The sequence below is a fragment of the Tiliqua scincoides genome, chromosome 6 (assembly GCF_035046505.1).
Source record: "Tiliqua scincoides isolate rTilSci1 chromosome 6, rTilSci1.hap2, whole genome shotgun sequence".
Lineage (NCBI taxonomy): Eukaryota > Metazoa > Chordata > Lepidosauria > Squamata > Scincidae > Tiliqua > Tiliqua scincoides.
Genome location: NC_089826.1, coordinates 77,004,008 through 77,017,611, shown reverse-complemented (window position 1 = coordinate 77,017,611; position 13,604 = coordinate 77,004,008). Strand labels below are relative to the sequence as shown.

General features: G+C 41.7%; 1 protein-coding gene across 1 annotated transcript; it reads left to right on the top strand.

Moving 5' to 3' along the window:
- Positions 1-1,262: 1,262 nt before the first annotated feature.
- Positions 1,263-12,933, top strand: ZCCHC4 (zinc finger CCHC-type containing 4). The gene is made up of 13 exons (XM_066632414.1): positions 1,263-1,341; positions 2,689-2,807; positions 4,106-4,188; positions 4,512-4,787; positions 5,510-5,590; positions 6,984-7,056; positions 7,227-7,377; positions 7,685-7,785; positions 8,359-8,480; positions 8,866-8,941; positions 10,026-10,077; positions 11,653-11,797; positions 12,794-12,933. Exons 1-13 carry the CDS (start codon positions 1,263-1,265, stop codon positions 12,900-12,902), a joined length of 1,467 nt encoding a protein of 488 aa, XP_066488511.1. The 3' UTR covers positions 12,903-12,933.
- Positions 12,934-13,604: the final 671 nt, after the last annotated feature.

The window sequence follows — 13,604 nt, the reverse complement described above, 5'->3', positions numbered from 1 at the left end:
ATGCATGGAGGATCCTTAGCCTATCTTTGTGGGATGATCCTCTTGTATTCTCCATTCACCAGAACACTTTTAGATATTTTTGGTTTCAAAACCTGATACATGGACTATCCATGCCTCTGCTATTTCAGACCATTTCCCCAATGGAACTTAACTGTTACTTATCAGGTTACCATTATTTGGCCACTAGGTGGCACTTGAAAATTCCTCTGCTAAACTATTCAAGGAATTAGTGGAGTATTTTTCAATTGATGGTTAAATTTAAGGCAGAAGTATGGTATGTAGCTAAAGAACAAGTTGCAGACAGTAATAAGCATCAGATGAATTGAGCATTTTCCTTAAAGGAAAGGCTACAACACTTTTGGCTCACTGCGCCAAAAATATACAGCAGTGGTTCTCACACACCCACTTTTTAAAATGAAAATCTGTCAGGACCCACCGCAAGTGAGGTCATGACCGGAACTGACATCAACTGGAAAATTTTTAACAATCTGAGGCTACAATCCTACCCACACTTACCCAGCAGTAAGTCCCATTGACTGAAAGTTGTTAAAGCATATGCATAGTAAGTAGCCTGTTAAAACTACAGATCTGTCACATTTCCCCAAATGCAGTCACATGCCATGGTAGCATCGAGTCTAATATATTAAAAATAAAATATTGAAATGAATGGGCACCCACCTAGTGGGTCCTGACCCACAGTTTGATAACCACTGCATTAGCCTATACAGTTTTTTGCCCCAGTGTGTCCATTCCCCTTTTTAAAGGCTTCTAGGCCTGAAGCCATCCCCACATCCAGTGGCAAGGAGTTCCACTGACTAATAGCATGCTGGGCAAAGAAATATTTCCTTTTGTGTGTTCTAACTCAGGCACTGAGTGAAGATTCTCCCATAACATGCTTCACACTGTCTGTTGGCCCAAGCAGACATTTCATTTCCCCCTTTGAAGCATCCTTAAGAGAGCAGGAGTGGGCTGGAGGACTCTACAAGGGAGCCTGGAGGAGTCTAGTTCAGCCGTTCCTCCTTTCTGGGCGCTCTAGGATTCGCTTCCCTCTCTCAGTGGCAAACAGACCATAGAGGTAAGGAAAAAACTAGTGCACCTTCACTTCTGGCTTCTGTTGGAACGCCGCCATATGCGTGGAGCTCTGCCACCTCCAGGGCGCCCTGTGCTGTTTTCACGCTTTGCTGCTTCGACTGGGAACCGGAAGTGCTTATTGCAGTGCGCATGCGCCACTCGGGTTGCCAGAAGGAAGCCTGCAGCTGGTGATGGAGAGGGTGCAGCGCTTGGGGGTGAAGCTGTTCCTGGATCAGGACTCTGCAACTCAGGCTCCCCATTGCCCACATGGTAAGTAGTGAAGTACATAGTGGAAACCCCTTGAATGCTGGGGCTGGGGGGAGAGGGGCCAAGGCACACTCCTGATGGAACTTCCAGGCTGATGCTGCATTCCTAGGCACACTTTCCTGGGAGTAAGCCCCATTCACTGTAATGAGGTTTACTTCTGAGTAGACATGCATAGGATGGTGCTGCTGCCAGTCAAAGCTAAGCACTTCCAGAGTCTGCACTCTTATACAGACTTACCTTGGAGTAAACCCCATTCAGTGTAATGGGACTGACTTCTGAGTAGACATGCATAGATAGGGGCTTTTTTGTTCACTTGTTTGTTAAAAACACAAAACACTGCCTTTTTGGTGGTCTAAAATATTTTTCAGAAATCAGAATAATATACTTTTTTGGTTAGAAATAATGCAGTGGCTACATCTGCTGACACTATGTCACCTGTATCATCTACCTAGTATATTTTTAAAGCAATTCTAATTCATAATTTATTAAAATGCGCCCTTGGAATAAAAAAAACACCGCATAACACTGCTTTCTGCGCTTCTAACTATCACATGGAATTTCACTCTGTAGTCTTATTACACCTTTAAGAACATAAGGACAGCCCCACTGGATCAGGCCATAGGCCCATCTAGTCCAGCTTCCTGTATCTCTGCAGTGGCCCACCAAATGCCCCAGGGAGCACACCAGATAACAAGAGACCTGCATCCTGGTGCCATCCCTTGCATCTGGCCTTCTGACATAGCCCATTTATAAAATCAGGAGGTTGCACATACACATCATGGCTTGTAACTCATAATGCATTTTCCCTCCAGAAACTTGTCCAATCTCCTTTTAAAGGCATCCGGGCCAGGTGCCGTCACCACATCCTGTGGCAAGGAGTTCCACATACCAACCACATGCTGAGTAAAGAAATATTTTCTTTTGTCTGTTCTAACTCTCCCAACACTCAATTTTCGTGGATGTCCCCTGGTTCTGGTGTTATGTGAGAGTGTAAAGAGCATCTCTATCCACTCTGTCCATCCCCTGCATAATTTTGTAACATAAGAAGAGCCCCGCTGGATCAGGCCAAAGGCCCATGTAGTCCAGCTTCCTGTATCTCACAGTGGCCCACCAAATACCCCAGGGAGCACACAAGACAACAGACACAACCTGCGGCCTGGTGCCCTTTGATACAGTTGGCAATTTTTTTTCAGTATTTTACAACTCTCGTTTAGTGTGTGCATTCTTTTGTCCTAAGCAGGAACTACTGTAGTTGTTTCTACTGTGCTGTCTTCGGATTACTCTTAGAACTCTCAAACATCTATATTACCATTAACTCTTTGGAAGGTTGGAACTTTTTTTCTCTTTTAGGACCTACTCTCCTGTTTTCAAAACGTCTTGAAGACAAGGAAGAGGGAAGAAGATTTTATGCTTGTTCTGCTTGTAGAGAAAGAAAAGACTGTAACTTTTTCCAGTGGGAAAATGAAAAGGTAAGCCAAAGGACACATATTTTAGAGCAGTGATTCCCAACTTTTAGGCTCAGACCACTGAGGCAAAAAACTGGAATTGTGGACCACTCACAACCCCAGCCCCCTGCACACAAAAAAATACAATTAACTTCGTAATGATTACAGAAGATTTATTAGAGATTTATTAGTATTATTTTTAGAGAGGCTTTGTCAGTTGCTTATTTCATTGCCAGCTGCAGCTGCAAGAAGTCAATTCTCTGCCCTCTCTGGTGGTCCATGGGGAAGTGTCTTCCAAGCAAATACTCCCCCACGGTCTACCAGGGAGGGCAGAGAATGGACTGCCCATAGCTGTAGCTGATACTTCAGTGCCAACTGTGGGCAGTCTGCTCTCCACCGTCTCTGCTGGTCCATGGGGGAATATTCACTTGGCAAGACACTGGAAGGCATTCAAGTGAGACCTCGCTGACCACTTCTCAGGGTCTTGCAGACCACCTGTGGTCCATGGGCCATAGGTTGGGAAACAGTGTTTTAGAGGAAGGTTAAACCACTTGGACTGCAATCTTTTCTTTCTTGGTAGTCAAACCCTTTGTATAATGTGAAACTTATTTCTGAACAAACATGCATAGGCCTGTGCTGTTACTATAGAAACTGTAGTTTGACAAAGCTAAGCACTTTTAAGTTGCATGCATTTGCTTATATTTTTCTTGTTGAAAACAGCAAGCTTGAAAGTATGTTACTGTGGCTGCATCATGTACTTAATTTCAGATGCTGTAGGGGAGCAAAGGAACTTGTCAGGAGACTAATCCTAAACAACTTGATTTCCCCACCCCACCTCCAAATATAGGATGTTGTATATCACTGGCATTTGCTAGTTGGCATTTTCTCTGCCCCCCCATTCAGAAGAGATGAAGGGAATTAGCTTCCTAATCCAACTGACCCATTAGTCTCTTACAAGATCACAAGCATTGATGTTGATAAGATTTTTAAAAATCATAAGTTTTACAAAATGACAAAAATTGTAGCTCATCTCTGCCATTAGCTTTAAAAACATAACAAAATGGGGTGAAAGAGGGAGGAAATGCTGTTTAGAAGGCAACCAGAAAGATGTCATTTTTATTGTTTATAAAATGCCGTTGATAACCATGATGGCAAAGTAATATAAGCACACAAAGAAAAGCCTGCCTTGAAGAGCTCTGATTGTACACTTCAGAGAAGAAGAAAACTGAATCTTTGAAATTTGTATCAATTCATGGAAGATGTTCATTTTGATTTACAGCTTCTTTTATTTTTTTGAGATATGTATTTTCTGTGTTTTCCAGGTGTCGGAAGCGAGACTTCTAGCACGGGAAAAGTACAACCAAAGTCATCGACCCCCTTTCTCTCACGCAGAAAATGTGACAAGGTATTACATACTGTAATGAAATGTAATCCAACCAAAGTTCTGTCCGTGACATCAGTGGAAAAGAATCCAGCATATTACAAACTCATCTGCTGAAATAATTTGGAGCTGCTGCTCTTACAGTTAATATTTTATATAGCGCCATCAGTATACATGGCACTTTACAGAGTAATGAAAGCAAAAGACAGGACTCTACCCAAAACAGTTGACAATCTAGCCTGGGGTGCTAGGCAAGCACGCCAAGACTTAGGAGACTAATCCAAGATAAATGCAAGCAAATGCATGTAGTGATATGACATTTTTATAGTTAATGTTGTAAATTCCAGGTACAAAGAGTTTGCCCTCTTGCCACTGTCAAAAAGGAAGTTTTGTCAAGAATGTCAACAGCTCCTTTTGCCAGCCGAGTGGGGAAAACATGCTGGACATCAGATACTTAGCAATATCTCGCCTGCTCACCTGAAAAGACCCAGCCAACTTCTCAGTCCCCTGGAGAACAAGAAAACAAATGCACAATATCTGTTTGCTGACAGAAGTTGCCAGTTCCTGCTGGACCTGATCGTTGCGCTAGGATTCAAAAGAGTGCTTTGTGTTGGCACCCCAAGGTATGTCCCTTGTTCCCAGTTATGCTTCTTAATACTGGGGTGTAGATGCTGCCTCCGAGAGATTTAAAGGCCTTTGGCTCAAAGCACTTGACATTGCTCAGACAGTTGAGTGAGCGACTTCTAAAAGTTCAGATGTAGAGGAGAACTTTCATCTAAGTCACCAGTCTCCAAAGTAGAAACACTGTGTCCCAAAAAAGCCCTCCCTGTCCCAAGTGGAGTTCACCATTCCACCATGGCACCACATTTCTTTCAAGCTGATCCTGGCACAGGGATGATCTGGGCAGTTGTGTCTGCCCAGGCATCCTGTTGCATGACTTTCTGGGATGCTGGGCAATAGACACGACTGCCTAGAGCGTCCTTGTGCCAGGATCAACTTGAAAGAAACACGGCACCATGACGTGCCTGCTCACGGGGGCGGGGGGGGGGCTTTTTCCAAACAGCACCAGCTTTATCTTGTTAACCAGCCTATCTTGTAGGCTTTGGTACAGCAATGTCTGGTTATAGACCAGAGCATGGATGAAAGTTTAAAAATGGATGAATGGCAAAGCTTAACCTTATTTAGCCGCAAATTTATTTTGGTCGGCGAAAAATGTAGGTAACTAACTATATAACATGTGGATGTGTGCAAAACCTAAATAAACAGAAATAAAGAGAAAAGCAGCTTCATTAAATATTATCTGAAGTATTATATATTTAAATAACTTTTGTGTTAATTTTTACAGACTTCATGAATTGATCAAATTTCAAGCATCACAAGACCAAAATATCTGCGTTACGAGTCTCTTATTAGATATTGATTTTAGGTAGGATTTATTGAAATCTAAATAAAGAGCTCTTCCTTTTCTGATCTACCATTTCAGAACTTCGTCATTATATGCCCAGTATATGCAGTTATTTTCTCTGTTATGTGGATGAAAAATGAAAAAAAAAGTATTTAAATATTGAGAACAAATATTCAAATCTTGTTATCCTAACTTGTTTTATAGTCAGTAAAAGCTTTAAGGCTGCAATTGTATTGGCAAGCGGTTCTCAAACTCTTTGGGAGTTTGGGAACCGCTTTAAATCTTTGTGGGGGAAGGGGCTGCTGCCAGAGACAAAAAGGGGTTTGTACTTAACCAGGGGCAGTACTGGCCTCCCAGAGGGGTGCAGGGAGCCTGTGGACGCCGCTGCAGGTCTCAGAATGTCTAAAAATAGCTATCACAACCCACTTCTGGTTGCGCAATCGCTTAAAAGGGCAGATTCAGGGCTTCCCTGGCTGGGGCATCATGGTGTCCCAGTTTGGGAACATCTGGTATAGCCAATTTCCTGGGATGGAGCCCAATTAAACACAGTGGAACTTACTTCCAATTAAGCATGCATAGGATTGCACTGTAAGTCATTTATATTATATTGTACTTGTGGTAGTGAAACCTCTGACACTAGTTGGCCAAACCGGTGTGATGTCATCAAATGTTTTCCAAATTTTCCATTTGTTTAGGGAACAAGGTTGTCAGAATATCTGTGAGGAAAGGGAAATGGTCCCTTTTAGTTCAGATCAGGGGTCTCCAAACTTTTTGGCCAGAGGGCCACATGAAATATCTAGCGCAATGCTGAGGGCCGGAAAAAATTTTAAATATAAAATTTTAAATAAATAAATTAGAGATGGAACTTAGATGAATGAATAAATGAATGAGTGGGCTCATTCACTCAGCCTCTCCAGCCCTCAGAACATCCTCTAGATGCAATCAGAGCACAGCTCTGGTCATATTCAATCGAGTGTGCCAGAGGCTTTCAGGGGACAAGAGCCTGGTCGCAGGCTGGATAGAGGCTCGCTGCGGGCCGCATCTGGCCCCAGGGCCAGGGTTTGGAGACCCCTGGTTCAGATCAAAACCTTGCACAGGCCATAGGGACAACTTTATGGGTCAGACCGAGCACTTAAAGATGTCCCAGGAAATAGGGAAACAAAAGAGCAAGTAATCCAAAAGGATAATGGGATAGTCAACTGGATAGATTATTAAATATCCTTCATAATAGTACTGATAATGGTGGTTGAAGGAAGGCAGAACAGGCAATGACTGCAAAAGATGGACCCTTGAATAAAGAGTGGGAGAGGCTGGGAACAGAGGCAATTTCACCTATTGGTTTGAATTAGTTAATCAGTTCTTTGGATGTGAACTTCTATAGCTTTTAAATGTAATGGAAATAATTATTTTACAGATATTCTCAGTTTTATACAGAAGGGGACTTCTGCCACTACAATATGTTTAACCATCATTTCTTTGGTGGAGAGGTAAGGACCAACAAAAGTCTTGGAACGTTTTATCAAAACTACATCTTGCAGACCATAATGCTTTTATAGAACAGGGTTTTGAAATGATTGGTGGGAGCTGATCTATTTGTTAAAGAAAAAGAGAGTTGAGGCCTTAGTATATTTGGAAAACTAACTTTGTTCTCTTGCAGGCTGCATATGAAATCTGTCAGAAATTTTTGCAGCAAAGCAAAGGCAAAGATGTCATCATGGTGACCGATCCGCCATTTGGAGGTTTGGTTGAAGCTCTGGCTTTTAGTTTCAAAAAGCTGATTGCAATGTGGAGACAATCAGGAGATGCAGGTAACTGTGTGATGTTCCTTGCTGGAATAAATATTTTCAATGGATTTTAAAAAATGATTATCTGCTTTAAAGACACAATCCCTCATCCATAATAGGTGACTCTATGCTGATTTAATACTTCAGTTGAACAATTATTATTTGCAATGGGCTGGATTTAATTAATTGATGAATCTACCAAAGCTTTAGCTAGAAACCAGGGGGCAGTAGCTGTACTAAAATGTATTTCTAGTTAGCCTGCTTGTAAACTTTTATCTGTTCTGTATTACTTTTACTAAAAGTGCAGAAATACATTTCTTTTGCTTAGCAGATCCTTCCAGCAAAGAGTTACCCATACTTTGGATATTTCCATATTTTTTGGAGTCGCGCATTCTTGAATTTTTCCCAGATTTCAGTATGCTGGATTATCAGGTATGACCAAAGATAACTTGTGCATTAGAAAAAGTACATGCTTTATCACAGATATTTAGAAGTCTGCTCATTTTTGATACACTCGCCATGTATTTATAAATGTCTACTCTTTGTTTTGATAGCTTGTTCTGCATACATCCACAAATTCATCCAGTTAGATATTAAAACATTTTTTACAATTCAGTTTCTCCAAGGAAGATTTGAGCGCCACTCGTAATGTATTTGCAGGATCCCATCAGAGGCCTGGTCTGGCGAAGGGCTTGTAGCTGCAACTTTGGGGGACCCAAGAGTCTACAGCAAGAGACTATCCCATTGATTGAAGCATGGGAATTGGGGGCCTTATGACTTGTCCATGTGTCAAGCCAGACGATTATGCAGGCCAGTTCCTCTTCTCCCAGGGAACAGGCATACTAAAGTAGGAACTTCTAACTCAGTTCAGTATTCAATTCAGTAACTTGTAGGTGTAGATAGTGAAAGATGGAAAACTTACATGATATAGCTTTGTCCAATACTTGTTTAGAAGTTGTTTTTCACTGCATCTTCCCCTTTCTTCCTGACACATCTGTTTTCTAGGTAGACTATGATAATCATGCCCTCTTCAAGCATGGAAAGATGGGTCGTAAACAGTCCCCTGTTCGTATTTTTACCAACCTTTCACCGCATTTGGTAATGCTTCCTGCTGATGAAGGTTACAGGTAATTTTTGTTAATCTAAGTACAACTAAACTTATTAAAAAATACTTTAAGTATTGATGTAGCTTATAAACATATTAGCTTATTCAATTTTAACACAGTGAAATATCACTTGGGGTAATATTTATATAATGCTTTTCAACAGGAGCAGTTCACAAAGTGGTTTACATAGTAAAATAAAGCAATAAAGGTTCCTAGTCCCCAAAGGGCTCATAATCTAAAAACAGAAATACATAAGAGATACCGGCAACAGCCACTGGAAAGACACCTTGTTGGGGTGAAGAGGGATAGTTGCTCTTCCCCTGCTAAATATATATTACACGACTTTGAAAGGTGCCTCTTTGCCCAGTTAGCAAGAGTTGGTAACCGTTTTTTCCCTTCTTGCCAGGTTTTGCTCTGTGTGCCAGCGCTATGTCAGTTTAAACAACCACCACTGTGAAATCTGCAATTCATGCACATCAAAAGTAAGTGTGTGTTGGGGAAGAGATTAAATGAGACTGGTCTTTAATGTCAATTGAATACAAATATGTGAGTGAATATTGTCACTACAAGGATAGGTGGGTGGGATGGAAACCCCAGTTGAAAAAACTCAGGCTACAATCCTATACCCACGTGGGAGTAAAATCCCACTGATTTACAAGGGATTATTAGTTCTTTAAGAGCCATTAGTTATTTGATTTTTCTCTGTAAACCGCTTTGTGAACTTTCTGTTGAAAAGCGGTATATAAATACTGTTAATAATAATAAATAAATTATTTTTTTCATGAAAACATAGGTAGGAATGGGCTGTAAATTTCTTGGTTGGTAGATGTAGTCCTGAACTTATGTAATCACATTGGCTTTAAATGGTCACTGGAGAAGACAGAACAGAGAGGAATGTGTCAAATTTAGCACGGAAGGAAGTGGCAACTGGATGGTGCAGATCAGGTGGCAGGGTACATGCTACTCATTTCCCACACCCTAATTCCTGTAATTTGGGAAATATACTAGTGGCCAAGAGATTAGCATGCATGTGCTAGCTATAGACCAGTTTATGGGGATTAGTCAGAGGAGGCTATTTGGGCTTCCCCATCTTTTTTTTCCCTTTGGCAAGTCTAAAGACTCTGTTAATAGACCCTATTATTAATAGACACTATTAATATTAATAAGGCCCATGACTTGACTGGTGAGAGCTGTCTATGCACCAGAGGCTGGGTTTGCAGGTAATAACATGATTCTGGAAGAAGCAAACAGGTGGTTAAAATTTCTGACACTTTTTAGCATCGGTCTCTTTTCCCTGGAGCCTCTGTTAGAAACTTGTATTTGAAAGGAAGGGCAAAATGTTTTCTGCTATAATCCTTTTAAACAGCCCTCCCAGCTGTCTTTAAATATGATAGAAACATTCAAAGTTCAAAACAAACAAATGTGTACAAAAATGTTGCAATATAAAAAGAGACCGATGCTAAAAAGTTGAGATTAATGCAGAGTCAATGTAGCAAAAAATTAGATAACTAATTATGATTTAAATTTTATTTAATGTGTACATCCAGCTTTTTTTTTCTAAAATAGGATGGGAGGCGATGGACACACTGTTTTCTTTGCAAAAAATGTGTAAAACCATGTAAGTATTTTTTTAAAAAAGCAAATCACATTTTTACAATGCAGATTGCAATTAAGACGAGAATTATGTTTGTGTGTTTTGCTAGTCATTGAGACAACAATTTTCATTGTCTCAAAACAAACTGCCTTTGCAAGTGAAATTCTTCTGTTAGAAAAGAAAAAGGCTAATCTGATTTTGGTTACCCATTGTAAAATTGGTAACATTTTATTAAGAGGAAAATTCCATTAAGAAAAAAAAGAAAGAAAAATCCCATTGATGACACATGGACAGGTTATGAGTGCCGTTCACAAAAGTTCTTCCGTGTACTACCATGGTCTCTGCCTGCTCCATTATAGGCAGTAGGAGTTCTAGCAAGAGACCACTTAACCAGAGAATAGGCTCCTGTGCTCTTCCACCTCACCACCAGAAGTGTTTCCCTTTTCTTATTGTTCGTGGCAACAGTCATTGAATAGTACAGTACCATAGTGTCTTGATTCAAAGGATGCTTATGATTGGCTGGAATGAGAGAAAGGAGACATTTCTGCACAGCACCCCAGAGACCTCTGCTTTCCAGTGCAGAGCAGGTGTGAGTTGAGCCCTAAATTGGAATTAAATCTTCTGATAGTCATTCCAGAGAAAGAAGAAATAGATGTGTTTCTGACCATGATGGCTCCAACATGGAAGCAGTTTTATAGAAGCCTAGTTTTGCATGAAGAACTCAGAGGCCTGGTTTAAAAAAGAGAGAGAGATAATCATATTTTTTCATTGGTCTGCCATCTCACCAGAGGATCAAATAAGATAGACTGGGATCCAAAGTGCTTTCAAAGCACCCAAGAGCTTAGGCTTGCCCAAAAATCCTTTTAAAGAACAGACTCCTCTCACATATTATCACAACTTACTTGTTTCCAAAAGTGGTTTGGAGCATATGTAGCATATGGGGGGAAGAGGAGTTGTGGCACAAGAAACTGAGTCCCCTTGGACGTGCAGGATAAGTTGAAAAATTCTTAGCCGTAGTTTTAAAACTTTACAAATCAATTGGCAAAAACTGGAGCATTGTTTCCTCTTGGGTATATTTGGTAGCAGAAAAGAATGATCCCTAGGTTTACATACCTTTTTAATTAGTTCCTCTAGTGCATGGTGGTCCCAACTTTGGACAACCGGGCGGGTGGTGACCTTTGCATGACCCCCGTCAGTGCCAACTCGGAAGTAATTGGCGGTGACACAATGATGTCAGCGCCAGTTACGCTTGCGTTCTGACCTGCCGAAGTAATTCAGCAGGCTCTGACGCAAGAGGTGGAGGTGGGTGCAGGGGGCTTTTTGATCTCCCTGCTGCAGTGCTCCTGGTCCTCTGCCTCCAAAGGAGAAGCTGGAATGGCATGGCAGGGAGACTAAAAGGCCGCTGAGGTGGGAGAAGGTGGGGGGGATGCAGCCAGGCTTTCAGGGGGTGCCAAAAGGGCCTTGCAGGCCATATGTAGCCCATGGGCCACATGTTGGACTACCATTTTCTAGTGCTTAAAATTCCTTCCAGATAAGAACACTAAATGTGGTTTCATTGTTGCCCTTTTCAGAACTCTAAATTATGCACTTGTTTTGTAGCTTGGATTCACTGCAGCGTTTGTGATCGCTGTGCGCTTCCAGGCCACTCTTGTACAAATGCTGAAACAGGATGTTTTGTTTGTGGCGCTGCAGACCATAAACGCACCACCTGTCCTGAACTGCGTGTGGTTAGGAGAGTGTGCAAGTAAGTTTCTCGTGTGGCACATTTGGCTGCCTCTCTCAAGAATTAGCAAATGGGCTGCTTTTTCATGAATAATTTGGAGGCGTGGGTCCCGCACTGGCTAGGGATATTGCAAATGTTGTGTGTTTTTCCATTTCCAAAGTGAAAACTGCGTAGTTTCTTTTATAAATAAAAGTGTTCCAAAGAAATAACATATTAGCCAATGTTGGACCTGCAAAAGTCTAGCACTTTGAGTTCATCCCTTGTCATTCTATATAGCACTTTTCTTCTAAAATGCAGTGTCCATTTATGTATGCCTTGCACAATAATATTTCAGATCTGGGCACTACTTCTGCTCTGTGCTTTTCAGTGTTCGGTCTTCAGAGTCATCTAGTCTAATCCCCATCTTGAAGCAAGAAAAGGTGCCTGTTCAGCTTCTGCTTAAAGACCTCCAGCAAAGAACCCACCACTTCCCTTGGCAATCAGTTGCATTCTCAAACCACTCTTATTATTTATTTTTTTCCTGATACTCAACCAAAACCGCCCCTCCTGCATCTTTAGCCCATTGAATCTGGTCTCACTCTCTGCAGCAGCAGAAACAAATCTTTGCCCTCTTCTATTCAACAGCCCATCAGCTACTTGAAGAGTGCTACTGTGTGTGTGTCCCTGCCACAGCTTTCCTCCAGCTTTTGTAAGAAGAACATGCTGTAAAATTAAATCACTAATGTACATTGATATATGTCCATGGGTGAACATATATATGACATGGATATATGTCCTGAAAATGTGAAGCATGCGCGAAGAGACAAACATTCATAAGTAAGGGACAGATTCCACATACCCCTTCTAAACAGGTCAGAGAAGATGTAAACTTTCACCCTCCCAATGTTCCAAAATTGCATGCGCTACAGCATTTTTTCCCCCCCAGGTTCTGGAGCTACTGATTGTTTAGTATAGTTTTTATGTTCTGTGTTTTGGGGAGTGGAATGCAGCAACTGGTGTTTTTCTCTTATTTTGCAGAGGTGGTAAAAGGCCGTCGCAGAAAAACAACTTGATAAATGCAAACGTTATGAAAATAACCAGTGGAAAGAAGACTAGAAGGGCACGGCAAAAAAAGAGAAAGAAGTAGTGCATTATATAAAAAATTATAAAATAGTGTATTAGTGTAATAGTGATAGTGTATACTATTTAACAGAGTACAAAAATTTAATTGAATAATGCTTTATATACTGTATATTAAAAAATCTTTTTCTATTGCCTTCATTGTGTTCTTTCATCTGCTGGGATAAGGAAATGGGAGTGTTCAGGATTGGGCCCCTAACACCAGTGCTGAGCTCTAGTGCTGGTGCTGGGTGCTATAAATGTGCTGTAAAGCATGTTTATGGCACTGGAAGATCAGGGAGCACTGGCGTTGGGCCCATGCCAGTCAGGGGCTGGACCCAATACCAGCAGGAGGTGGACATACCGCTGCTGGGGGTAAATGAAACCACTGGCTGGCAGTGCAACCTCTGGGGGTGGGGGGGGGAAGGAGGGTGGGGTAGGGGAGAAACTGGAGTGGGAGGGGGATGGGACTAGGGGAGCTCTGCTCCACCAGTTCCTGAACTCTGTGTTGGGCTAAAAAGTCTGCGCGAAATAGCGAGCGCAGACTTAAGAAACCTCACTGCGGGGCTTGGGGCTTCCCCTGAGGAAACTCCTGGCAGCTTCCCAGAGCCCACTGGACACAGCAGTAGCCACTTTGATGCTACTGCCCCAGTGGGCGCTGGGAAGTTTAGGATTGGGCTGTAGGTTGGGTATAAAGAATTGCTCCAAAAGGGTGTGGTTAGACATTTAT